Consider the following 25,013-nt stretch of genomic DNA (forward strand, 5'->3'; position numbering starts at 1 on the left):
ACTATGAGTCAGAATCGACTCGAAGGGAATGGTTTGGTTTTGGGGTTTTTTGTTGTGTTTGTTTTATAATGCTGTCTCAGCGCCCAGTTCACCACTTTCTGACCCTTACTGATATCACTTGTAGTATCCTCTTTCTCATCTGCCTGTTAAACTGTTGTCTGACTTCAGTTATGGTTCACCTGGGGACCCTGTAAGGAGCAGATTCTGACCCAGAGGAAGGGCCTGACCCTCTGCATTTCTAACAAGCCTCAGAAGCAGCAAGATCTTCCCTCCCTCACAGAAGGCCGTCCCTCCCTCTCTAAGCTTAGGGGCCTCAAGGGCCTTGAATGCCATTCCTCTGTCTTCTATTCTGGTATTATCCCCCAGGCTTCAGGAAATGCTCCTTAAAGCAACAAAGGAAGCGTCTCCGTGGATGGGACAAAGAAATACAATCACTGAAGAACACTTCCTAAGGACTGCTGACTGATCATCCGGAAGCCGAAGATAGAATTTAGGATGCCAGGGGGTTGCTGGGAAGCTGGTCTGCCTGGAGGAGAACTGCACAGTCCAGGCAAACAGAATGAGGACCTCTCTCCATCACACGTCCGTTTCAGCCAGTAGTTCTCAAATGTGACCGTGCACGAGAACCACCTGGAGTGCTTGTAAAACACAAACTATTTTTCTGATTGGAAAGGTCTGGGATGGGGCCAAGAATATGCATTTCTAATGAGTTTCTAGATGCTGCCGGTTTAGGGCCCACCCTTTAAGAACCAGGGCTTTCAACAGCTGAACAGGTCAAGTAGCTAGATGAATCACAGAGCTGGTTCTTCTCTAATTGAGCACAAAGATGGTCCATGTGGGGTATCCAGACAGGCTCTGCAGCCAGGTGGATTTCATCTGTAGCTGCCCATCCTCTGCCAAGGCCGTGCCAGGATGCCTGTTTTGAAGCAATTAACGATCCCCCGGCTTCAGCGCCATCTATTGCCTGCCAGTCTCTGGCATTGTCTCCATTAGTAGCATCCACCAGGGAACGCAGCTGGGACTCTGGAGCTCCCTGCGGAAAAGTCCTCTTCCTTCAGGGAAAGGGGGGTCGCTGTTGTTTCCTTCCTCAGCTTTCCTCTAACATTCAGAGGCAGCATTAGCGTGTGGGGGAGTCAGAGGCTTTTAACCATTAGGAACTGGAAGTAAGGAACTTGTCTGTTCATTAGGCAAATTCTATCAATTTTCTTTAAAGCAAAAAGAAAGCTAATGGCACTTTCTAAAATATTTTTCAGCACAAGTGTTTTCTCATTGAGAAAAACCATGGGTTTGTCTCAGGATCAAAATGTGAAAACAGCATTCTACAGGAAAATAAACTGTATGCTTTGAAGGTCAGGGGCACAAAGACTGTACCATGTAGGCTATTTCACGTTCTTGCACCTTATTTTATCCACTGGGAAGAGCTGTTTAATGGTTAATAGAAATATAAGTTAAATAACATGGTATCTTTCCATTTTATCAGTGACTGTATACTAAGTTTGACATTTTCTTTTCATTTTGTATTTCTGCTATTTTCCATTTCAGAAGCTTATGCTAAACATCCCAGGAAGGTCATGATAAGCCACCAAATGCAGGTTTCCTGAAATGCTGCTGAAGTATCCTATCTGCATCCTTGCACCAATCTGTCTACACAAGTTTCTCTGAACTAGATGTCAGTCCTGGCTGCTGGGGAATATTGAGGCCTTTGGGTTCAACTAACTCAGGATGGTACAGCTGGTCATGGATACTGAAACTCCGGGGGAAAGGAGGCGGGGGCCCAGGGTCTTCTGACCCATTTTACTTGAGAAATGGCTGCCGTCCAAGGTGTTGGGATGCTAGTACAGAGGGTGGAAAGTGATGTTGATAATAGTTCCCCGACGAGACGAGGTTGCATTCCTCACCCTGTTGTTGTGGCTGTTAGGTGCCATTGAGTCGATTTTGACTCATAGCCACCCCATGGGACAGAGTAGATAGAACTGACCCACAGAGTTTCCCAGGCTATGACTTTTCGGAAGCAGCTCACCAGGTTTTTTTCCCACGGAGTCACTGGCTGGGTTCGAACCACCAACCTTCTGGTTAGCAGCCCAGCACTTAACTGTTGTTCCACGAAGCCTCCTTCTTGTCATGCTACAGGGGCAACAGGTACAGAAACAGGCAGATAGAAGTGCTCCTGTACAAAGGTATTTAACAAACATGTAGGGCTGGAGCTCAGCAGCCACCTTCTGGTTAGTGGGAACTTGGGTGAAGGTAAAGGAGCTTGCCCTAGGTGCAATCGACGAAGATGACTGCGAGCTGTTTATCCAAAACACGACCTGCTGGGAGCATCTTGAGCGTATTCTGGTTCTCCAGTGACTGTCTACAGAGACTACTCTTTAACACAGGATGGTGTTAGTCCAGCCCTAAGACAGGGCTGTGTTATCTGGCAACTCTATTTTTAGCAGGTACCCTTTTAGAAGTCTATAAACCATCGCAGCCATTCGGTATCACTTTCACAAACACAACAGTCCAAAACATCTACCGCACGGTTATGTAACAGCCAAACCTTAATCAACCCTGAGGAAACTGGTGTGCTCAACCACCCACGTCATGGCAGACTTAGGATGTGGGAAGAGCCGACCCACGTCACGGGAGTGATCAGAGGGAGACAGAGTGAGGTAGCGGCTGGGGCGGGGGCTTGCAGCCAAGAAGACCCAGTTGACATCTTGGCTCCGACACTTACCGGTGCAACTCTTCGAGCCCCAGTTTCTTTTGAAAAAAGGATATCTACGTTATAGGTTGTTTTAAGGATTAAATGAAATACTATATAGAAAGTGCTTAGCACGATGCCTGGCAGAGAGAAAGCTTATTCAACAGTAAACCCGAAAAAACCAAACCCACTGCCATCGAGTTGATTCCAGCTCATGGTGACCCCATGTGTTTCAGACTAGAACGGCACTCCACAGGGTTTTCAATGGCTTATGTAATTTTACAGTAGATTACCAGGCCTTTCATCCATGGTGCCACTGGGCGGACTTGAACCGCCAACCTTTCAGTTAGTAGCCAAGAACAAACCATTTGCACTACCCAGGGATATTCAATGGTAGCTGTCATTAAACTTAAAAGGAGAAGTGGGGTAAGCTGGTGAAAGAGCAGGGAGAGGGATCAAAGGAGCCAGAAGTCTGAAGAAACTGGTGAGAAGAGGAGGAAGTAGGCATGATGGAGGGCAGCAGAAACCGAGGCGAGGAACTGTGTGTGAAAAAGAGGGGCAAGATTGGGGTGTGATGATCAAGAATAGATATAATGTGCTTAGCATTAAACTGGAAAACCTGGTTACCTGGAGCAGCCTATTTCCTGGCCATACTGGCTAACCAAGGGCTGCCGACAGCGTGATATGATGGGAATAACCCTGGGCTCAGAGCTGGGATGTGTTGTAGCATCTAAGATCAACCAGGCCAGTGTCTCCCTTTGAAGAAAAGGAGACCCAGAAGTGGCCCAAAAAGCGTGAGCCATTTTCCTTAGTGGCCGAGGTGGGGCTAGACTCCAGGGTTCTGTAGCTTAAACAGGTCTTCAAGTGTACTCAGCTCTCACAGACAGGAAAATGAAAGGGTTATTGGGGGTTGGCGGCTGCTTTTCCTCTGTCATTGTGTGGGGAGGGCAGAGCCATTTGTCCGGGACGGCAGCTGGCATTCTGCGTCCTGTTTATTACAGTTTATCTCAGGCTGTCATTTCCATTCACCTTTTTAAAAAAACATGAGGCGCAGCTGGGGCTTCACTTTAAATATTGTTCCTTCCAGCCTTTTAATTTTTTCACGGGGTCCTCCCTTATCTTTTAACATAATTGGATGCACAACACTAGAGACGGCACCTCTGAGGAACCAAGTGAGGCAAGCAGGATTTCCCTGATCCTCAGGCCACACACAGCCCATCTGCGGCTCCCTTATTCTACTGGAAGAATCTGAAGACAGAAGGCAAAACCAGCTCCCCTGCTTGGGACAAGGTTGGCACTAGTCTTCTAGATATTCTATATTAAATTTTCTTAATTTCCTTTCCTCTTGCTCAGCTAGTCTAATTTGGATCATTCTCCCTCTGGCGGCATAGCCTGCAAGTTTTATAAGCTCTGTAAGTTCACACGGAAACCCTGGTGGCATAGTGGTTAAGTGGTACGGCTGCTAACCAAAGAGTCAGCAGTTCGAATCCACCAGGTGCTCCTTGGAAACTCTATAGGGCAGTTCTACTCTGTCCTATAGGGTTGCTATGAGTCGGAATCGACTAGACAGCACTGGGTTTGGTTTTTATAAGTTCACACAGACCATCTGAACATTTGGGGAAAAATTGAAATTGTCATGATTTCATTCTATTTAGATCAACAATCCACAGCCACGGAAGCTGTAATCAAGAATCAAATGACATACTACATTGGGCAAATCTGATTCAGGAGAACTCTTCAAAGTATTAAAAAGCAAAGCTGTCACTTTGATAATGAAGGTGAGCTTGGTACAAGCCATGGTCTTTTCAATCATCTCATATGCATGCGAAAGCTGGACAATGAAAACAGAAGACAGAAGAATTGATGCATTTGAATTGTGGTGTTGGTCAAGAATATCGACTATACCATGGGCTGCCAGGAGAACGAACCAATCAGTTTTAGAAGAAATACAACTAGCATGTTTCTTAGAAGTGGTTTGCTTACTTTAGACATCACGAAAGGCCAATTGCTAGAAAGGGACATCATGGTTGGTAAATTAGAGGGTCATCGAAAATGAGGGAAACCCTCAGTAAGATGGACCAACGCAACAGCCACAAAAATGGATTCAAACACATCAACAATCACGAAGACAGCGCAGGACTGGGCAACGTTTCGTTCTGTGATACAGAAGGTGGCCGTGAGTCGGAGCCAACCTGACAGCAGCAACAACCACCACATCTGAACAGTCCCCCGGGCACTATCAGTTCTGTTTTAGCTCATTTGTTTACGCGCCTCACCACCGGGACGTAAGCTCCTTGAGGGAAAGCGCTCCTCTGTGATCCTGGCATCATGCATGGTGCCAGGAACACAGAGGCTCCTGGAAAACGCTGGCTGAGTGAGTCGGGCCACCTCGGCCGAGGAGACAGCCAGTGTGTGGACCTTTACCAGAAGATCAGGAGCTTCTCAGCAATTGATGGACTCAACACACACACCTCGATCCTACCAGGGCGCAGGCTTCCCGTCGTAAATACTGAGATCTGTTTTCTGTCGCGTAGTTTTACTATTATTATTGAATAAACCAGAGGTCCTCAGTGAGACATCTTTCTTACAGTTAGGACCTTCCTCCAGGAAAGGAGATGAATAATCGCTTCCTTCCTTCGCCTTCACAGAATCTAATTATAGTCATTGGAAAGTGGCCTTTCCCCCGAAGGCTGTTTGTCTGACTTTAAAACAACCCTGTAAAATAATCCCTATACGCATGTGGTATTTATTAGCACAACTGCAACAGGGAATTCTACGGCACCTAGGAGACGGTGTTCTAGTTTTCCAGTTGTTTTTGACAACCTCAAGTGGAGTGAGGGTACCACAGGGCGTGAAAGCAGTTTTAGAACTTCGTGTTAAAAAAATTTATTCTCTAAAATATCTATTTGTGTATGTATTTTATAGTATATTTGTACAATGGTACATGTATAAAATACATGAATAAAATATATGCACATTAGAGACATGAGCTCAAAAACATTTTACTGAGCCTGGAGACCACTGCTTTACGGCATCTAATTTAATTTTCTAATTAGTTAACCAAATAGCAAAAACATGAGAGTGGGAAGAAATGTACAAAAGGAAGATTCTAATTAGGAAAAGTGATTTTATGTAAGTGTTTTCCTATTATATATATATATGCATATACACGAAGCTCTTAATAAAGTTGCCAATAGTGTTGGGTTTTTTGTTTTTTATTTTAGCGCATTGAAGTCTTCACAGCCACCACGACAGGCATAAAATTTGAGAGCACTGCCTGGGAGAGAGTTAAAAACCTGAAATGATGAAAGAACAAGTCTCATGTTGAGGGTCCAGAAAAATGTAAGGTGGTTTCTAAGCATCCCACCACCTAGAACCTTCATCGATCAGTCTTTTGTACCAACTTAGCAGATACCATTTCTCCTAAAATCACACGTGGCACTTTACCACCTTCCTCAGGTAACGGCCCGCACAATGCAACCCTGTTTTGTTGCTGTTTTAAAGCTACTTCAGCCTTAGCGTTTGTAGCCTCTCAGGTTGCCGGCCTCTCGTCATGCCAGGCATCGGGGCTCTCTCTCTAAGTAGCCTAAAACGACAGAGGTCGTTGTTTTACTGTTTTTTATTAGCAATGGTATGTCTTTCATTTTTACTAAGTGAAAAGTGACAGACATTTTTCTATTTGGGGAACAGTTTGACAGAGAAAACCGTGACCAGGCCTTTGGCACTGAAAACAGAAGGTCTGAGGAGGAAGGGCTTGCTCTGCAGGTCTCCTGAGTGATCTGACTCTGACTGCAGCGTACGCCCCAAGCCTCCACTGCACACCTGCTCCCAGCAGAGGGGACAGCTGAGAAGGGCTTCATGACTGCGCACTTGTCACCTTGGGCACGCGTTCCCTTCTCGGGGATTGCAGGGGACAAAAATGTACAGAGCAACATGGCAGGTTGCTCGAACTTCATTATTTACATTTCAGCTTCAGGAGAAAGTACTTAAACCAAGGCCAGCTGTTCTAGAAATAACGTACATGCTTAAGACGCCCTCCACACTCACACACAAGTGTGTGTGTGGTTTTTTTTTTTTTTTTACAGGATATAAACTGCTATCTTACACTCTTATACCTAAGGATCTATCATGACTAGAAGCCTCACTCTGTAACTTACTCTGGGAAAAGTCAATGACATATTTGATCAAATTAAAGATTTAGCAGCAAGTAGTCTGGTGTTCCAGCGGGCTGTGTCAACTGATCTTTGCCTCTGAGGGAGAGGTCTTCGCTTCCAGGCCCACGGTGGAAGGGCCCTGTTCTTCACACTGCGCTGTGTTGTGAACTGCACTTGACTTATGGAAAATAATGAGAGGGAAGGACACAGTATGTGTTTAGCCTTCTGTGGACAGGCAAGCACATACTTGTCATTTAATTACATGACCTCACACATATAACTAAGGCTATTTTTACTTGGGTCTGTTATTACCAGGCAATTACCATATACAACATCCAAAAAATATATTTACTGACCCTCAAAAGAAAAGGCAAACAAAGAATTACTAGGATACTGTCTCAATTTTTTTTAAAACCTAAACTCTCCTTAGTAAGACTTTATATTTTTTGTACTGAACAATAAAGTCAAACTTAGATAGGTTAAATTGTATAGTAATTATTTATTGCAGGTGAACTGTCAACATGCCAAAAACTTATAAAAGTATTCCTTTTACATAAAAACCTTGCCTAGCAATTAAATGCATAGGAGAACTTTTTCAACTTCAGGCCAACAATATGCGTATTCTAACTACTGCTTTAATGTATTAATGAATACAAGCTGGGAAAAGCAGAAAGAAGGCCTCTCCCAGCTTAAGGCATCTGATTCTATGCTTCTGAGTGTGGAATCTGGCTACTGCTCCAGGGTGATTTTTCTTGGAGTTAGAAAAGGTCCAATTGTTAGCAAACACAAGCATTCTCCCCTCCTTACCTTCTTATAATTCCCCTCCACATCCAGTGGGGATTCTTGACTGATGATGTCATCCATTCCATCACTGTCCAAATTCATCCTTTAACACTTTGGAAACAGCCTCTCATGAATCCTGACAAGTTGATGTGCCAATCCTCCACGGCCCTGGCGACTGCTCATGCTGACATGGAGAGGCAGCTAAGAGCCTGTGCCCGGCTGCTGTGTGTCCTTGTCCCCCTCCCCCGGACACGGTCCCGCCCAGCTCCCTGGTCTGTCCCGCGCTCTGGCACGGGGCAGCTGCCACTTCCGGGCTCACTCTGCCCTGACATGCAGCCTGTGGGGAGCCCGCACCCCACCATCTGCTGTCACCTTCTCCTGCGTGACCCCGCCTGGATTCCTCTGCAAGCACCTTTCCTGCTCCCAAGAAAGGAAAAGAGAGGCACCAGCCAGCGACTCCACCCCCAGTGCAGGCTGAGCGGCCTCTGCGAGGACCCAGCAGCCTTATTCTGAACCAGGGGCAGAGTGTGTGGGACAAAAATAGATGCAAACACTTCCAGCCTTGCTGACATCCCAGGACAAAACGAAAACAGTATCATTTCTAACCTGTGAGACAGATGTTTTTTCTTCCCCTCACCCCAAACCAATCATTTCTTAAAATCAGATGAAAAAGTCTGGAAGAAGACCATACAATACTGAAATTTATGTCCAACACAGACAGGGACGCCTTGGCCCTAGGATTACTGCCTTGTTCTATTAATACAGGCAAGAGAAAAAGATCCGTCAACTTTTCTTTAAAATTCAGCCAGTGGCTGCTTTTTCACAAAAGAGCACGTTTCTTTCTGCTGCTGTCTTTACCCTTTTCCCATGGTTTTTCGTTTTGTTTACTGGCTTTATATACAGAGGGAGACAGGCCCACAGCTGGAGGGTATTTAGTGCAAGTAACAGAAAAACAGAGGTGCACACACACATACACACACACACTGATTATCAAATCACTACTGCCATAAACTAAAAAATATACCCACTATTTATTTAAAAAAAAAAAAAAAAGTTACTGTTTGCAGCAGAAATTGGCCAAAGAGGAATCCAAAGGCCAAGCCTTCATTTAGGGACACCACCTTACACTTTGGTGTGCTTAGACAGAAAGCAGCAAACGCAATCAATAAATTTTCCAATATGGATTCTTTACCAACCTCAACTCAGTTAATAACAGAGGTCAAAATTAAAAATGCCCTTCAAGATAGGCTTTTGGCATCCGAACATCTACTGACATGCTCACATTCAATTGTCTACTTACTTCTCTCCGTGAGATTTTTTAAAAAATTTAATCTGTGGCAACATAGTTTTTTATAGTTCCATTTCTATCAGGTAAATACTTTCTTCTGCAGCCCTCGACCCAAATCTTCCCTTTCCTCCACCTCATCCCCCAATTCCAGTTTTCCCCAGAGAGTGAACTGCACCATCCACACTTGCACTGGGGTTGGGCTTCTCTTTTGGAGATCTCCCTTGTCTGAGACCCCTCCAGATCACAGGACCCTCAGTCTAGATGGGGAGCCCACTGTCTGCACACACAAAGCTCAGAATGACTCCCAGGGCTGCCAGCCATGCTGGCCACTGAGTGCTGCCCTCAATGGGGGGTGTTCACAATGACGGAGCATTCTCAAGGCTAACGCTTTGCTGTTAAAATAAAGTATGCTTTACTTTGAAGGTTATATTAAATCTTGCCAAAGGAGGTTAATCAAAATGAAGGAAACCTGCACCTTACATATATTAACAGAATAATAATAAATCCATTGCCGTTGAGTCAATTCCGATTCATAGTGACCTCGTGTGTTATGGAGTAGAACTGTGCACCATAGGGTTTTCTAGGCTATAAATATTTTTTTAATGTTTATGGAAGCAGATCAAGAGGACTTTCTTCCGTGGAGCTGCTGGCTGGGTGTGAACCACCAACTTTTAGGTTAGCAGCTGATTGCAAACCACTTGCCCCACCCAGCTTTGATACCTTTTATTGCCACCACCCATGTGTGAGTTTGTTGTACTGGGGAGGCTTGTAAGATGTTAGAAGCTGTGCTATTGGTATTCCAAATACCAGCAGGGTCACCCATGGGACAGATTTCAGTGGATCATCCAGACTAACACGGACCAGGAGAAAAGGTCTGATGATCTACTTCCAAAATCAGCCAATGAAAACCTTATGGATCACAGCAGAGTACTGTCTGATACAGTGCTGCAAGAGGGGCCCCTACACTGGAAGGCACCACACAGCAGCTGCAACAACGGACTCAAACACACCAATGATTATGACGAGAGCGCAGGACCGGGCAACGTTCCGTCCTGTTGTATGTAAGGTTGCCATGAGCGGGAGCCGACTTGACAGCAGCTAAGAACAATGACAGCCCTTTACTGAGGGTTTGCTACATGCCAGGTTCTCTGCACGTGCTTCTCACATACCTCTTTAACCTGCACAGGGAGGCTTCAGAGCAGAGGGCTCAGCGCAGCACGTCAGGCCAGAATCCGGACCTCGGGCCCTCTGCTTCTCTTGCCCACACCCTAATGGGTATGTACACCACCTCCCACTGCCTGCCTCGGCAGAACAACTGCATGCTAGAAAGCAAATAATCAAGCATGGCTTTTAAGAAATTAGGGCTCAATACAGAGAAATCAGTAGCATTCGTCATGCAATAACATCACAGACTGAAATGTTTAATAAATCACGTACATCTGGAAAAATCAGCGTGTACAGCACATGTTCCCCTTCACCGATGGCCGTGATCTGACAGGCTGTACAGTGAACTTCTCTTTCTCGTTTACCAGAAAGGCACTGCAGCTTCTTTCCAACAGCCAGTGTGGTTCCCAGCCTTCCTGCCTTTCTGAGAGGACAGGGATTTGTGTTTATCCATCTTCTTTTCCCCACACCATCTAAAACACTGTCTGGCATGGGATAAATGAACAACAAAGGGCTGCTGAATAAATACATGAACAGAGGAAAAGTGTGTGGATTGCTTAAACTGCTTCCTTTAAATGCTGTCCTAGCAGGAAACATTAATAGTTTTCTATCAGTGCTTTTCAGTGAAAATCTTCTGTTGGAAACCACTTATGTTCAAAAGTAAAAAATGGATCTGCTGGGGCTGAAGGGAAGGGGCTACCATGCCCACTTGGCTGCCCCATCTACTTGCTACTCAGCACCACACAACCCTTAGGGAAGCTGGGCAGACAGACAGAAAAGCCCAGGGCTTTGCAGAGCTTGCAAACATCTAAGGGTGTGAGGAACATTCATCCACAACAGTGCGAAGCAACCTTCTGCCCCTGGCCTGGTGGCTGTGCTGATTTCCAGACCCCAGTTCACTCTACTCAGGGTTCAGCCAGTGACATCCATTTCGGTCTGAAATTAGCATCCTGGTCCACCATTAGCAATCTATATAGTCAATACCTGAATATTTCCAAATTACAAGACTTAGGTATATAAAACTGTAAGCCTAAGTACTAATTTTTTTTTTTTTTACTTTAACAGGTCAGGCTTAAATATACAGTTGAAAAGGGATGAACTCTCACTATAATTACAGTAAGGCCCCTGGTTACAAACGTCCAACTTACGGACAACTCATACTTGCCCTTGTTGTTGTTGTTAGGTGCTGACGAGTCAGTTCCAACTCATAGCTACTCTGTGTATAACAGAACGAAACACTGCTGGGTACTGCGCCATCCTCACAATCTTTGCCATGTTTGAGCCCATCTTTGCAGCTACTGTGTCAATCCATCTCATTAAGGGTCTTCATCTTTTTTGCTGACCCTCAACCTTGCCAAGCATGACATTCTTCTCCAGGGACTGGTCCCTCCTGATAACATGTCCAAAGTACATGGTCAAGTCTCATCATCTTTGCTTTCAAGGAGTACTCTGGCTGTACTTCCTCTAGGACAGATTTGTTCCTTCTTCTGGCAGTCCATGGTATAGTCAGTATTCTTTGCCAACACCATAATTCAAAGGCATCAATTCTTCTTCTGTCTTCCTTATTCACTGTCCAGCTTTTGTATTCATAGGAGGCGACTGAAAACATCACAGCTTGGGTCAGGAGAGCCTTAGTCCTTAAAGTGACATCTTTGCACAACGCATCCATCATTTGATTTCTTGACTGCTGCTTCCATGGGTGTTCACCGTGGACTTAAGTAAAATGAAATCCTTCACAACTTCAGTATTTTCTCCCTTTATGATTATGTTGCTTATTGGTCCAGTTGTGAGGATTTTGTCTTCTTTATGTTGAGGTGTAATCAATACTGAAGGCTGTGGTCTTTGATCTTCATTAGTAAGTGCTTTAAGTCCTCTTCACTCTCAGCAAGCAAGGTTGTGTCATCTGCATAACGCAGGTTGTTAAATTAGTCTTTCTCCAGTCTCGATGCCCAATTCTTCTTCATATAGTCCAGCATCTCAGATTATTTGTTCAGCCACACAGATTGAATAAATATAGTGAAAAGATACAACCCTCATGCACACCTTTCCTGATTTTAAACCACGCAGAATCCCCTTGTTCTGTTCGAACGACTGCCTCTTGGTCTATGTACAGGTTCTTCACGAGTACAATAAGTGTTGACGTTCCCATTCTTCGCATTGTTATCCATAATTTGGTATTATCCACACAGTCGAATGCCTTTGCATAGTCAATAAAACACAGGTAAACATCCTTCTGGTATTCTCTGCTTTCAGCCAGGATCCATCTGACATCAGCAATGATATCCATCATTCCACGACCTCTTCTGAATCTGGCTTGAATGTCTGGCGGTTCCCTATCAATGTACTGCTGCGACCAGTTTTGAATTATCTTCAGCATAATTTTACTTGCATGTGATATTAATGATATTGTTCAATGATCTCTGCATTCTGTTGGATCACCTTTCTTTGGAATGTCCACAAATATGGATCTCTTCCATTTAATGTTATGTAAATCCGCCCTCAGTTTGAAATGACCGAACCAACCCCTACTGACAACAAACCCATCACCTTCACTTGCTACATGTGCACCATTTAAATCACTGAAAAGGCTTTGAGCCTTTTCCTGCACTAAAATAAGGCTAAATAAAAACCCTTTGCAGCTGTTCTGACTTACCCAGAAATTCTTAAAAGACACACTTATGGATGGATCTCATTCATAACCTGGGGACTGCCTCTATATACACATGTGTCAATATATATAAAATTAATATGTATGCACTAATAATATATTAACTATAAATACCTATTGCAGTTGAGTCGATTCCGACTCATAACGACCATACAGAACACAGTACAACTGCCCCATAGGGTTTCCAAGGAGTGGCTGGTGGATTCGAACTGCCGATCTTTTGGCTAGTAGCCGAGCTCTTATCCACTGCACCACCAATGCTCCATAGTAACTATAAACATACATACATGTATATGCATACATTAATAATATATTTTCTTTCAGGAGAAACCAACCAAAACCAAACCCCTGTGCCACCAGGGCTCCTCTTTCAGAAGGTGGAAACTCCCAACCACACAGCAACAAGGATTAGTACTAAGGGTGTGAAAATGACCATTCTCTAGTTCTAACTCTTTCCCCTTTTGTTGTCACAGTGATCACGTAACAGGCACTCTACAGAGACAAGTGACAGGCGTCTCCTCCTGAAGCAGGGACGCCAGAGCTAGCAGGGCAGTTACTCTGCACCCTAAGGAGCGGTCAGCACACACAGGCTCACAGCCCAGCCCTTCCCCACAGGAGCTGGGCCACCTCTATCAGGACGGCTTGCACCAACTTAAAACACCCAACACTTACTTTCCTATCAAGTGGGTTGAGCTTATTCACGGACACCGTGCTTTGACATTCTCTAGAGCTTTGCTGCTCCAGGGTATCTCCACCGGGGCATCTGCGTTGCCTAGGGGGCTTATTCAGAAATGTAGCCTCTCAGGATCCAGACCTACGGGATCAGAAATGGCATTTTTAAAAGATCCCAGGATTTTCAAAGGCCCGTTAAATTTTGAGGCTCACTGCTCTAGGAGATTTGGAAAAAAGTTCACCATAAGCCATTACTCTTCTATTTCAGATCATATTTCCAGGTATGGTGGCAAGACTGACTGAAGACGTTTGGGATTAACTCTATGACGAATTTCACTTCCAAGAGGTCCACATGGATCCAGAAAAGGAAAAAATAAGACAAAACACCACCTTGGAAGAGACTTGGACTGAATGTAACGTTTGGGGGTTTTGCAGTAGCCCTGGTGGTACAACGGTTAAGCGTTCAGCTGCTAAACAAAAGGTTGGCAGATCAAACCACCCAGTGGCTCTATGGGAGAAAGCCGTGGTAAGCTGCTTCCATAAAGATTCCAGAAAACCCTATGGGGCAGTTCTTCTCCGTCACGTGGGGTTGCTATGAGTCGGAACGGACTCAAGGGCGCCTGATGACAAAGACATGCAAACAAGGGGCCAGCGACCAGCCATGCCTTCCTGCAGGGTATTTTCTGGGCTCCTCTCCCTGCTGCTGCCCCCTCTGAAATCAACTGTCCTGGTGTAAGATGGGTCCAGGTATTAAGGCTTGCCCTTAGAAAATGCACACACAGCCACTTAGAATCCATGAGGCTAAAAGGGCCTCTTCCCACCCTCCTGCCTGAAAACTAACGACCACAACAGCGAGCTTCAGTTTCCAGTCAGGCCATGATCTGAGTTAAAAGGAGGCATTGGTCACGTGAGCTAAAGCTTTTAAATGATCATTATCGACCACTGGTGGAAATTATTGACTGTGAGAACACGGACCACATTACTGGGAAATCACTCACACATTGTCAGAAGATTTCTTATTCCCAAGGGAAATGTTTCCATCCTGATTAACCCTTCAGTCTCCCACACCTTCTCCGCAACCTGCATCCAGATGGCATGCACGTCTGGTTCACAGCCTCCTTCTAACTCACTATTACTTTTCTCTTCTGTGCCAAGATCATCTAAATCTGGCCTGCTTTCCAATTAAGGTATTCCGATAGCTTGATACGCTGTAAAAATATTCAGGTGATTTTTAAATAGACTTTTCAGTGTAGGTTAGGAGTGTGGGGTGGAGGAGGGGGAAGTGTCAGGAAAGGACAGAGAGACAAGTGCTTTCCCACATCGAAAAGCCTGAGGACCACAGTTGTAAATCCGTCTGCCCGAAAACTGGAGTTCAAGAAACTGTGGCCACTTTCCAGGCTCTGACACAGAGTCCACGGGGACCAATCTGACTGTCCTCATTATGTTTCTCTGTGTTCTGAGCGTTGTCTCCCTGCTAATGGATCTCACACTAGGCCTCTCTTATGGTTGTTTTCTTCTGAATCTAAGCAGTTTTGTCAAATTACTTTCTTTTCAGAAAGCTTGGTAGTTTCTGGTTTTTCTATCTAGTATACAGGCCAATACACCAGAATTTCAAATTTTCCTTTGGCGCAGAGAATACAGATAAATAATGGGACATGGGGCTATCGTTGATGACCAAGATTTCATACACATATGTGAATGTGGGGTCCCTACTCTGCAAAGCCCATCCATTCAGCAGTATGTATCCATATAAAAAAAAATATAGGTGTTCCCATTTCCTTCCTGTCTCTCATCAGTATCCCTTTTCCAGGAGAAAAGACTAGACTTTCGGCATTGCATTTTTTTTTTTTTTTTTAAATCACTTGAGGTCTGAATCATGATGTTTGAGGCCCCAAGTGTTACTTTACATAGGAATGATATGCTTGTACAAAATTTCTATTTGGATTAAACCCATAATTAACCCCTGATGAAACATGCAATTTGGGGCATTTCACACTGTATTATAAAACACCTATACTTTTGTGGTAAAGCATGTACATTCCATTTTCAGGTAACTTGGCTAAAATAAAAATGCAGTTGAATTTACATCTAGGATGAGCTTCTTAAGTTTCAAGGTCGAAAGTGTGTTACTACTCCCTCAAAAAAACAAAAAACAAAACTGTATTTCAACAGGGCAGAATACAACCATATTTCAACCAGGCAAACCAATGAAGACAAAATACTACTCAGAACTATTAGCTATGGAAAAAAAAATTTCCTTGTCAAAACAAACAAAAAGTCCATCAAAATAAGACAAAGAAAACTTTTATTGAACTTACATTTAAAAGGCTGCATCGAATAGCATACTAAAATACTTTCAAGTTTCCTTTCCCATTGCCAACACTTTTCCCTGTTATAGATGTAAACAGGATTAAATTGGGCAGAATCTTAAATGAACTCAAATTTGATACCTTGTTTTCTCACTCACAGGAAGAAGGGATGGGAGGAGGGCCCTCCCTTGGCCTTGTTTCAACAGAGATGGGATGTATTTCCTTTCCTTTGCTAGCGTTAAAGAACCCATTAGAATCTGGGCACAGAGGGCTTGTTCACACCTTCCTCCAGCAAGAATTCAAGAACATCTTGATGTACTACTTAAAGTGAAATACTCCCTGGTTTTATCATTCAAGACCAATATAGGGCATCCTCTAATTTACATGCTAGGTAGGACACTTCAGTTGGGCTGAAGCACTTTGCCCCAGTAAAATTTGGTATTTCAAGGGGCAGTAAGTTACTCCTCTATATGGCAAAGATTTATTAAAACTCTGCAAAACTCAATATACTAAGAAAGGCAGACTTGGGATGAGCACTTGCCTCAACTGGCCACAGATGTTTTTAAAAGCACTTGGCACAGACCATGAGGTTCACCTTGGGAAACTTCTCTGGGTAGAGAAGCAGGAATGAGGTATCTTCCTAGCGTATTGTCTCTGGGATGTCAGCCTCATTCACTTTGTGCCTTTCACCAGGTCTCCCTATTCTAGCACAGGGATGCTGGTGAAACGCACCTCACAAGCCACGTACACGGACTTCTAGGGTCAGCTTCCCTGTCTCCTCTGTTGAAACACAGAGATCTGAGCTGCACTCTGGAATTCTAATGAGGAACCCTCACCCTGGAGACTCGGAACAGCACCAACTGTAGAAAACGCAATTCAGTCCAGCAAACATTTATTGAGCACACACTGCAGTGCAGAGCAGGTACCTGTGAAAACTAAAATGAGGTCCTTGTTTTCAAGAGGCCTGTTGTCTAAAGGGGGAGACTGACCTGTATGTAACCAGCAGAACGTGGGTCCTAACAGAAGTAAAAACCAAGCGCAATGAGGAGAAATTGTGACTCAGGGAGGGGAATGAGGGGGGAAGTTCCCCAGAGAAGGTGGCATTTGAGTGTTGAAAGGCTGGCTCAGCCTGCAACAGGTAGAAGTGGTGCCGTGTGGGTGAGAGGCATTCTGGGCTGAGGCACCGCACGGCAAGGAAAAAGAACTGATGGCAACGTGGGACCGCAGTGCAGGGTCTGGGGAGCAGTGTCTGCCAGGGTTCATGCGGAGTAGTCTGGGACTCATCTAAGGGTATCGGGGGAGCAGTAAAGATGTCTGACCTTGTTTCTTCATGACCAGTATGTGTCTGAAGAAGAGACTCGCTGTGCTCCCAAGGAAGGAGAAAGATGCGAGATGTTCGCGCACCATTTCACGTTTCACTAAGTTTCCATTCCCACGGACGCTGAGAACGTGAGCGTGTGATCTGTATCCGAGACAGGCACAAGCGAATTTAAGGAACAGCAAGAAAGGGATGAAAGCATGTCATTGTTTTTATACACCCCCCCCAAAAAGCAGCTGCAAGAAAAGGGCTGGCGAAATATTTGGAAACTTCTAAGCAAAATGGACCCCTTGGCCTAAACTTGTGCTTTCAAATTAACAGTATTTCTAAGCTTTCTATCAGAGACCATTTAGAAGAACTTGGCCTTTTGAAAGCTGCCAGGCCTGAATCTGTGGGCAGGATTCTTTCCTGCAGAGATTGGCTCCCTCCCAAGACTGGAAAGTGGAGGTCGATAGCTCTGTCTTTTAACGTGGTAGCAACCGAAAGTGACAACACACGCCTCAGTAACCCCTTCGCTGATGTAAATCTGGGAGGGAGAAAAGTATTCACGGACGTTGACAATGTGAGAAACTTTCACAAAAAAAACAAAACCGCCACAAAAAATTAAGCGTGAGAATTCCATTCTGATCACTCCTCCTCGGCTTAAGCAGTTCAAAGCACAGCGTGTCCAAGTAGCACGGGGGGTGTTCTCAAACTCTTGGCGGAGGTGAAAGTCTCCTTTTTGCACCATCTTCTACATGGAAAAGCAATACCAAACGCCATTTGTACTTCTACACACTAACAACCAACAAGTGGAAGATGAAGCGACACATGGTTTTCCTCAACCCTCGCTGACCCCTGAGGTGCAGGAGAAATGGTGGGGGGGGCAGGAACAGTTGCTGTCGAGTCAATTCCCATTCCTGGCGCCCCATGTGTCTCAGAGTAGAACTGCTCCACAGGGTTTTCAATGGCTGATTTTTTGGAAGTAGATCGTCAAGCTTTTCTTCCCAGGATGCTTTGGGTGAAACTGAACCTGTAACCTTTTGGTTAGCAGCCAAGTGTGTTAACCGTTTGTACCATGAAAGTGGAGGAAGGTAGCTTTTATTCCATGGATAGCTGACTTCTTTATACAGTGTTATGGGTTGAATTGTGTTCCCCAAAAATGTGTCAGCTTGGCTAGTCCACGATCCCCAGTATTGTGTGATTGTCTGCCATTTTGTCGTTTGATGTGATTTTCCTATGTGTTGTAAATCCTACCTCTGCGATGTTAATAAGATGGGATTAGTGACAGTTATGTTAATGAGGCAGGAGTCGATCTACAAGATTAGGTTGTGTCTTAAACCAATCTCTTTTGAGATATAAAAGAGAGATGTGAGCAGACAGACATGCGGACCTCATACCACCAAGAAACAAGAGCCAGGGTCCCTGTGCTGGGAAGCTCCTAGGCTGGAGAAGACTGATGACAAGGACCTTCCTTCAGAGCTGAGAGAGAGAGAAAGCCTTCCCAAGGAGCTGGCACCCTGAATTCGAATTTCTAGCCTTCAAGACTATGAGAGAATGAATTTCTCTTTGTTAAAGCCATCCACTTGTGGTATTTCTGTTATAGCAGCACCAGATGACTAAGACATACAGAAAAGTGGCCTCTGGCAGGGGACCTGCCAACTCTCATGCCAGAATGCAAATTGGAAAGAACCCATTTTACAGATGAAAAAACTAATGAGGAACAAGGGGATAAGCTGACCCACAGACAAGGTTAATGGCAGGAAGGCCAGGAGAGGAAGTGGGACCGAAAGTCATCACAATGGCTAGGAAATACAAAACACCCCAAAGCTATTATAGTATGGTTTTGACTCTTTTTTTTTCTTAGCCAATTTTATGTATAACAAGCATATCCACATTACTGGGAAAGCAGAGTAAACAAACCTTCCTGCTCTCACTGTGCTTCCGTTGTAGTGAAGGGACCAAAACCAAAAAAAACCCACTGCCATCGAGTCGATTCCGACTCATAGCGACCCTATAGGACAGAGTAGAACTGCCCCACAGAGTTTACAAGGAGCGCCGGGCGGATCTGAACTGCCAACCTCTTGGTTAGCAGCCGTAGCTCTTAACCACTACGCCACCAGGGTTTCCTGCAGGAAACAGAGAAAACAAGTAAAATATGTACTATGATTTTTTGTTGTTGTTAGTTGCCCTGAGTTGATTCTGACTCATGGTAACCTGGTGTGTACTGAGTAGGACGGCTCCATAGGGTTTTCAAGGCTGTGACTTTCAGAAGCAGGTCATCAGGACTGTTTCCAAGGTGGCTCTGGGTGGGTTTGAACTGCCAACCTTTCAGCTAGTAGTTGAGTGCTTAACTGTTTACACCACCCAGGGACTCCTTGTACTGTGATAGATGGTGAGAAGTGCTAACTATAAAAACATATTAGGAAGTGCGACGGAAATACTGGGGTAGAACTGGGGAGTTTACTGACAAGCTCAGCAAAGGTCTTCTCAAGAGGGTGACATTTGAGCAAAGACCCAAAGGAAGATGAGGGCAGGGCTGCCACATAAAATACAGGATAAAAAAAACCAAACCCATGGCCACAGAGTAGATTCTGACTTATAGCAACCCTATTAGACGGAGTAGAATGGCTCCAAAGGGCTTCCAACGAGTGGCTAGTGGATTCGAACTGCTGACCTTTTGGTTAGCAGCCGAGCTCTTAGCCATTGCGCCACCAGGGCTCCAAAATATAGGATATTCAGTGGAATGTGCATTTCAGATAAACAATGAACAGTTTTTTTTTTTTGGATGAGTATGTACCAAACACTGCAGATCATTTGCTAAAACCAACAACCCTACACGGAGGGGTCTGGGGAGTGCACGCCAGGCAGAAGGAAAAGCCAGTTCAGGGCCACCAGTGTGGCAGGAAGGAGTGAGGGAAGAAGGGGTATGGAGAGAGGAGTCGTAGAGGAACACGGTTAGACAATGTAGGTCCTGGGCTTTTACTGTGAGTAGGAAGACAGACTTCTGGAAAATTCTGAGATGAGTGACATGACCTGACATAGGTTTAAAGATCACTGTGGACGCAGTTGAGAAGACAGAGGTGGGGGTGGGGTGGGGGCAAGCACAGGGAGACCAGTTAGGAGATCACCATTGCTACACTGATAATAAAAATAAAAACAGTTTAACAGGCATATAATTTTAGAGGGAATGGCCCCTGGAGCCCCATTCATGAACTCCCCTTTAAAAACCCAGGTTATATCATTTACGGGGGGAAAAGAATCAGCCCCTCCAAATAAATTCTATCCACTCACTAAAGATGCAAACAAGATTTGCTTTAAAGTCTGCATTATCATTCATAAAAATCTTCATCAAAGGAAGTTCCTGAAAAACACCAAACTGTCGATATCCCACGTAACTGAGACAACACCAAGCCAAGACCTTTGAGAAACCATCCTTTCTAAATCCAGCCGCATGTGGCTGTTGACTGCGTCCTAAAACTAAGGTTTCTAAGTGGGATTAAGACTTGACTTCAAGGTTAATGTTTTTGTTTTTACCAAACTGTGGATAAATGGGGAGGGGCTCAAAAGAACACCAGCATGAAGGTAGTTCTGCCATAAAACCCCCGGTAATGCAAAATCTACTATTATCCACCCAATGCACTTAATTTCACTGTGAAAATAAGCAATAAATACTTTATAACCATTAAACACACGACAGTGTTCATATAAAATGAAATCAATTTGTCTTCCTTTCGAAGAATTGGTAGGCTAACTTCTCCTCTCCAGAAGAAATTGTTGATATCTGATCATTTTTTTGACCTACAAAAAAAGTGATTTCACGTTCAAACTAATGAAAAAATACAGAGAGTAATCTTACAGTAGTTGGCCTCTCAGAAAATAAATTATACACCTCGTCTGAAAAGGGAGAAGAAAAAACTATTTTAATTATCCTAGTAATTTAATCCCCTGGAACCATGCCAGACACAGATTAGGCTCTCTGTAGACATCAGACATTCCCCGCCCCCAAACCCTGTATCATGTGGAAATGAAGTTTTGAGTGTTTCCTGGGCATCTCAGCCCCTTTCTCAGGGAAAGAATTCCTGTGCACACAGATCTTGATGTTTACGGCCCACAGACTCAAATAAAAAAGAAAGAAATTTTACATACCATAAAATGAAAATACTGTAAAATAAGCCCACACTTACAAAATTCCAGTTATATGCAGAAAAACTGTATAAATCTATTTCACAGGCACACTCTACTTAGCTGAGAAACAACCGCCTGGGGTCTTGGGAAATGTGCTATTCAGCCCCTGAGAAATCTGACCTTCTGAGAAGCAGCTGCTTGTCTCAACATCCTCCCTCACACAGGAAGAGGTATTGTTGCGTTGGAGAACTGGTTCCTTAGAGTTCAGACTCCTTCACCTGAGGAGCACCCCACCATTTACCACTGGGGCTTGGACTAGCCAAGTCGTACCGCTGCAAAGAATGACTTCTCTGAGAAGGTTCTTGCCGTCTGTTTACAACCAGGACACTTTCAGTGTTGCCTCCACAGCCCAGCACACAGGAAGCAGGTAGGAACCCTCTGGAATTCCCCTTCTGAAATGGTCTAAGTGTGTAATTCATAACTCCAGACACCAAATTAGCACACAGGTCAGTATGTGTATTATTAAAATCTTGCCATCTGGGTTCTTTTATGGAAAATCATTCTTATTTATCTCACCATTTAAAACAACTTACTAGTAAAAATAAGTTCAGAAAGACACACACACGAGCAACTTCAAATGTCGACTGCATGCTGGCCGATTTTTTGAAAATTTCTAAGATCGTCAATTATTGCTTTCATTTACATAATTTCCTTAAAGGCAGTCCTAGAAGCTGGATGTGAAGCAGCTCACGTGCTATGCAATGTGCAAAAACCATGCTTTTCAATGTTATCTACGTGAAATTCCCACCCGATTTTTCTCCTTTCAATCCCTTGAATTCAATTACAGTTCAAAACAGTTCCTCTTATCTGTACGGGCAGACAGAACGTGCAAAAAGCAGATCACCTCTGTGGATTCCGCAAATGCTTTAAAGTCCAACAAAGCAGTGTTTTCTGCCCCCTTACTCTCCAGAAAACCTAATTACAATTCAAATACTGTATGCGTGGAGGGCCAGGAGCAGAGAAATCCGGAGAGAGGCAACCTGCTGCTTTGGAAGGGAAAGGCCTCCCTCTGCAAGGATGCCGGCCTCAAAGCCAGGTTTGAAATCTTACCTGATAGGAACAGTTCTCCTGGTGCACCATCTCAGTGCATCCTAGGGCGCAGACCCCCAAGCAGGATTGCTCACCGAGGCTGCGGAGGCGAGGAGCAGAGCACACCCTGGTAAGGCAAAGGCTCCCGCAGATTAAAATGGATGCTGTTCACTGATCGGCCTGCGCAGTGGCCCTGCCTGTGCGGAGAGAGCGCAGTGGCCCTGCCTGTGCGGAGAGAGCGCAGCCCAGCCAACTGCTCTCCTCGGAAACCAGCAGTGAGGCTGCTGACATGGAGCTGGGAGCGGGCTGGGGGAGGGGGCGCCCATCACTGGTACAATCAGCCAATTATATTATAGGCACAAAGGGAAAGATCAGTCTGGGGCTGGTGTGACCTTCTGGTGCTGTATGAAGGCAGTTAACTGATGTGGAAACATTCTAGTCCTCATTAAAGGGAAAAAGGCCAGCGAGAGAGAGAGGGAGAGGGGGAGAGAGAGAGAGAGAGAGAGGCACAAATCAGTGCTGCCGTTGAACATTCTAACCTCTGGCATCCTCCCTCCTGCCCACAAATGCTGCTTAGTTGGTGCTTAAAAAAAGTAAAAGCCCTTAAAGATCATTTTGGAACTTTTAACAAGCTAGGGGGAGAACAATCCATTCTGAATACTGACATTGAAAGCATGCTTTCTGGGTAGAAAAGATGTTTTTGAAGTGTTTGTCAACTTTATAACCGAAAGGAGGGCCTTCCTCCTTAAACATTATTTTGTAACTTTTTAGAATCCCTACTTAGAGTTTGGCTCTTACATTTTTTAAGTCAGACAGAAAATAGGATGGAATAATTACTCCTATAATTTTTTTTTAGAGAGAGAGCTTATTAAAGTATTAGTCAATATAATTCATTTCATGAAAACCAATCTCCTATTTGCAAGTATTTTTGAGAGTACAGATTTGTAGATATATTACCCAACGCTCCAACTTGAGCATATAGACACCGCTCCCATCACCCCAATATAGCACATCTCGTAAACCAGCTGCCCAGGAGATTCTGACTCATCGTGACCCCATGTGTGTCAGAGTAGAACTGTGCTCCACAGGGTTTCCAGTGGTTGATTTTTTGAAGTAGATCTCCAGACCCTTCTTCTGAGGCACCTCCAGGTAGACTTGAACCACCAACCTGTCAGCAGACGAGCGCATTAACCGTTCGCACCACCCATGGACACCAACATAGCACAGTGGCCCTTGCAACAGACCATCCACCAAAGACAGTGATGGAAGAATCCTGGACTTGCAGACAACAGTCTAAGGAAGTACAAGTTTGACCCTACATGTTTCTGGGAAAAAACTGGGGCCAATTTCTGAAACGCTTCAGGGCCACTCTAGGACCTTAGGACACATAAAAAGGAGCAACTAGGCCTGAAAATTTTTGACACTAATTTAATAACAGAAAATCAAAATAACAACAATAAAATTTCCTTACCCATATAACTCAGTTGCCACAGGCAATTTGTCTTGTCATTCCTTAATAAAACAGCCCTGAATGTATAAATGGTACTCAATAAAAACTTGACTGACTTTAAACCACCAAATTAAAAAAAATCTAGTTATATTATTTTTAAGCCATATACACACACATAAAAAAACACATACATGCATCTATATAAACATACACACATACGTATATACACACATACATGTATACACACACATACATATATACACACACATACATATATAAACATACACACATACATATATAAACATACACACATACATATATAAACATACACACATACATATATACACACAAATACATATATACACATACATATATACACAAATATATACACCAAAAACCAAAACCAAACCCAGTGCTGTCGAGTTGATTCCCACTCATAGCGACTCTGTAGGACAGAGTAGAACTGCCCCATAGGGTTTCCAAGGAGCGCGTGGCGGATTCGAACTGCTGACCCTCTGGTTAGCAACTGTAGCACTTAACCACTACGTCATCAGGGTTTCCTATATATACACATACATACATATATACATACATACATATATAAAAAACCCTTCATCTTACAAATAACTACACGATCTTCATCAACAAGTACTTCTTGCCTGAGGAATGAAATTGATGTGTTTGACAAGTTTTATCAAGTACTATCTTAAGAAACGGTGATAATTTGTGATGGCAATATTTGGTAATGTATTTTTTATTACAGTTTTTCTGTTTCTTGCAAAGAAAAAAAAACCCTATTTTTATAAATATTCTTAATTTTCACTCTTTTAAAGATTCAAGCTGGACAAACATCTGCTACCCGAGTTCAACTCCTCAGACACCCGTGTGGCTTCAGGCTTCCTAGTGAGAGGACTGAGGAAGTAGCAGGGAAGGGCCAGCTCCTGGTGGCCCCAAAGGCTTGTACTTCAGCATCTGTTCAAGTGGAGAGTACTCTGGAGAAGTACCCCCAGAAGCTCACAGGCCTTTCCCCTTGGGTATAGGAGAGAGGTTGGCCACATAACACGTATAGGATTTTCTAGGCCTGCCAGCTGGCAGCCGGGAGAGTCAAAGAAAGTCTGATGAATGAAGCCAAAGACTATGGTAGGTAACTAGTCCTCTTAAATGAACATCGTTGCTGTTGTTAGGTGCTGACAAGTCGAATTTCGACTCGTAGTGACTCCATGTGACAGAGCAGAACTCCCCATAGGGTTTCCCAGGCTGTAACCTTTAATGAAAGCAAACCGCCAGGTCTCTTCTCCGGGCGAGAGGCTGATGGGTTTGAACTGCCC

General features: G+C 44.2%; 1 protein-coding gene across 3 annotated transcripts in view; it reads right to left on the reverse strand.

Moving 5' to 3' along the window:
* Nucleotides 1-23,741, reverse strand: part of SCHIP1 (schwannomin interacting protein 1) — a 72,615-nt gene extending 48,874 nt beyond the window's left edge. The window contains exons 1-2 of one of the 3 annotated variants that reach the window (XM_049867760.1): nucleotides 17,041-20,695; nucleotides 7,645-13,554 (exon numbers count right to left, since the gene is read on the reverse strand). In XM_049867760.1, coding sequence (XP_049723717.1) covers nucleotides 7,645-7,722 — 78 coding nt within the window. In that variant the 5' untranslated portion in view covers nucleotides 7,723-13,554; nucleotides 17,041-20,695. Of the gene's footprint in view, nucleotides 1-7,644; nucleotides 15,565-17,040; nucleotides 20,696-22,256 lie in introns of those variants that run through there. The other 2 variants (XM_049867761.1, XM_049867759.1) reach the window with 2 other exon arrangements.
* Nucleotides 23,742-25,013: the final 1,272 nt, after the last annotated feature.

Source organism: Elephas maximus, chromosome 23 (assembly GCF_024166365.1).
Source record: "Elephas maximus indicus isolate mEleMax1 chromosome 23, mEleMax1 primary haplotype, whole genome shotgun sequence".
In the NCBI taxonomy this organism is placed as follows: Eukaryota; Metazoa; Chordata; class Mammalia; order Proboscidea; family Elephantidae; genus Elephas; species Elephas maximus.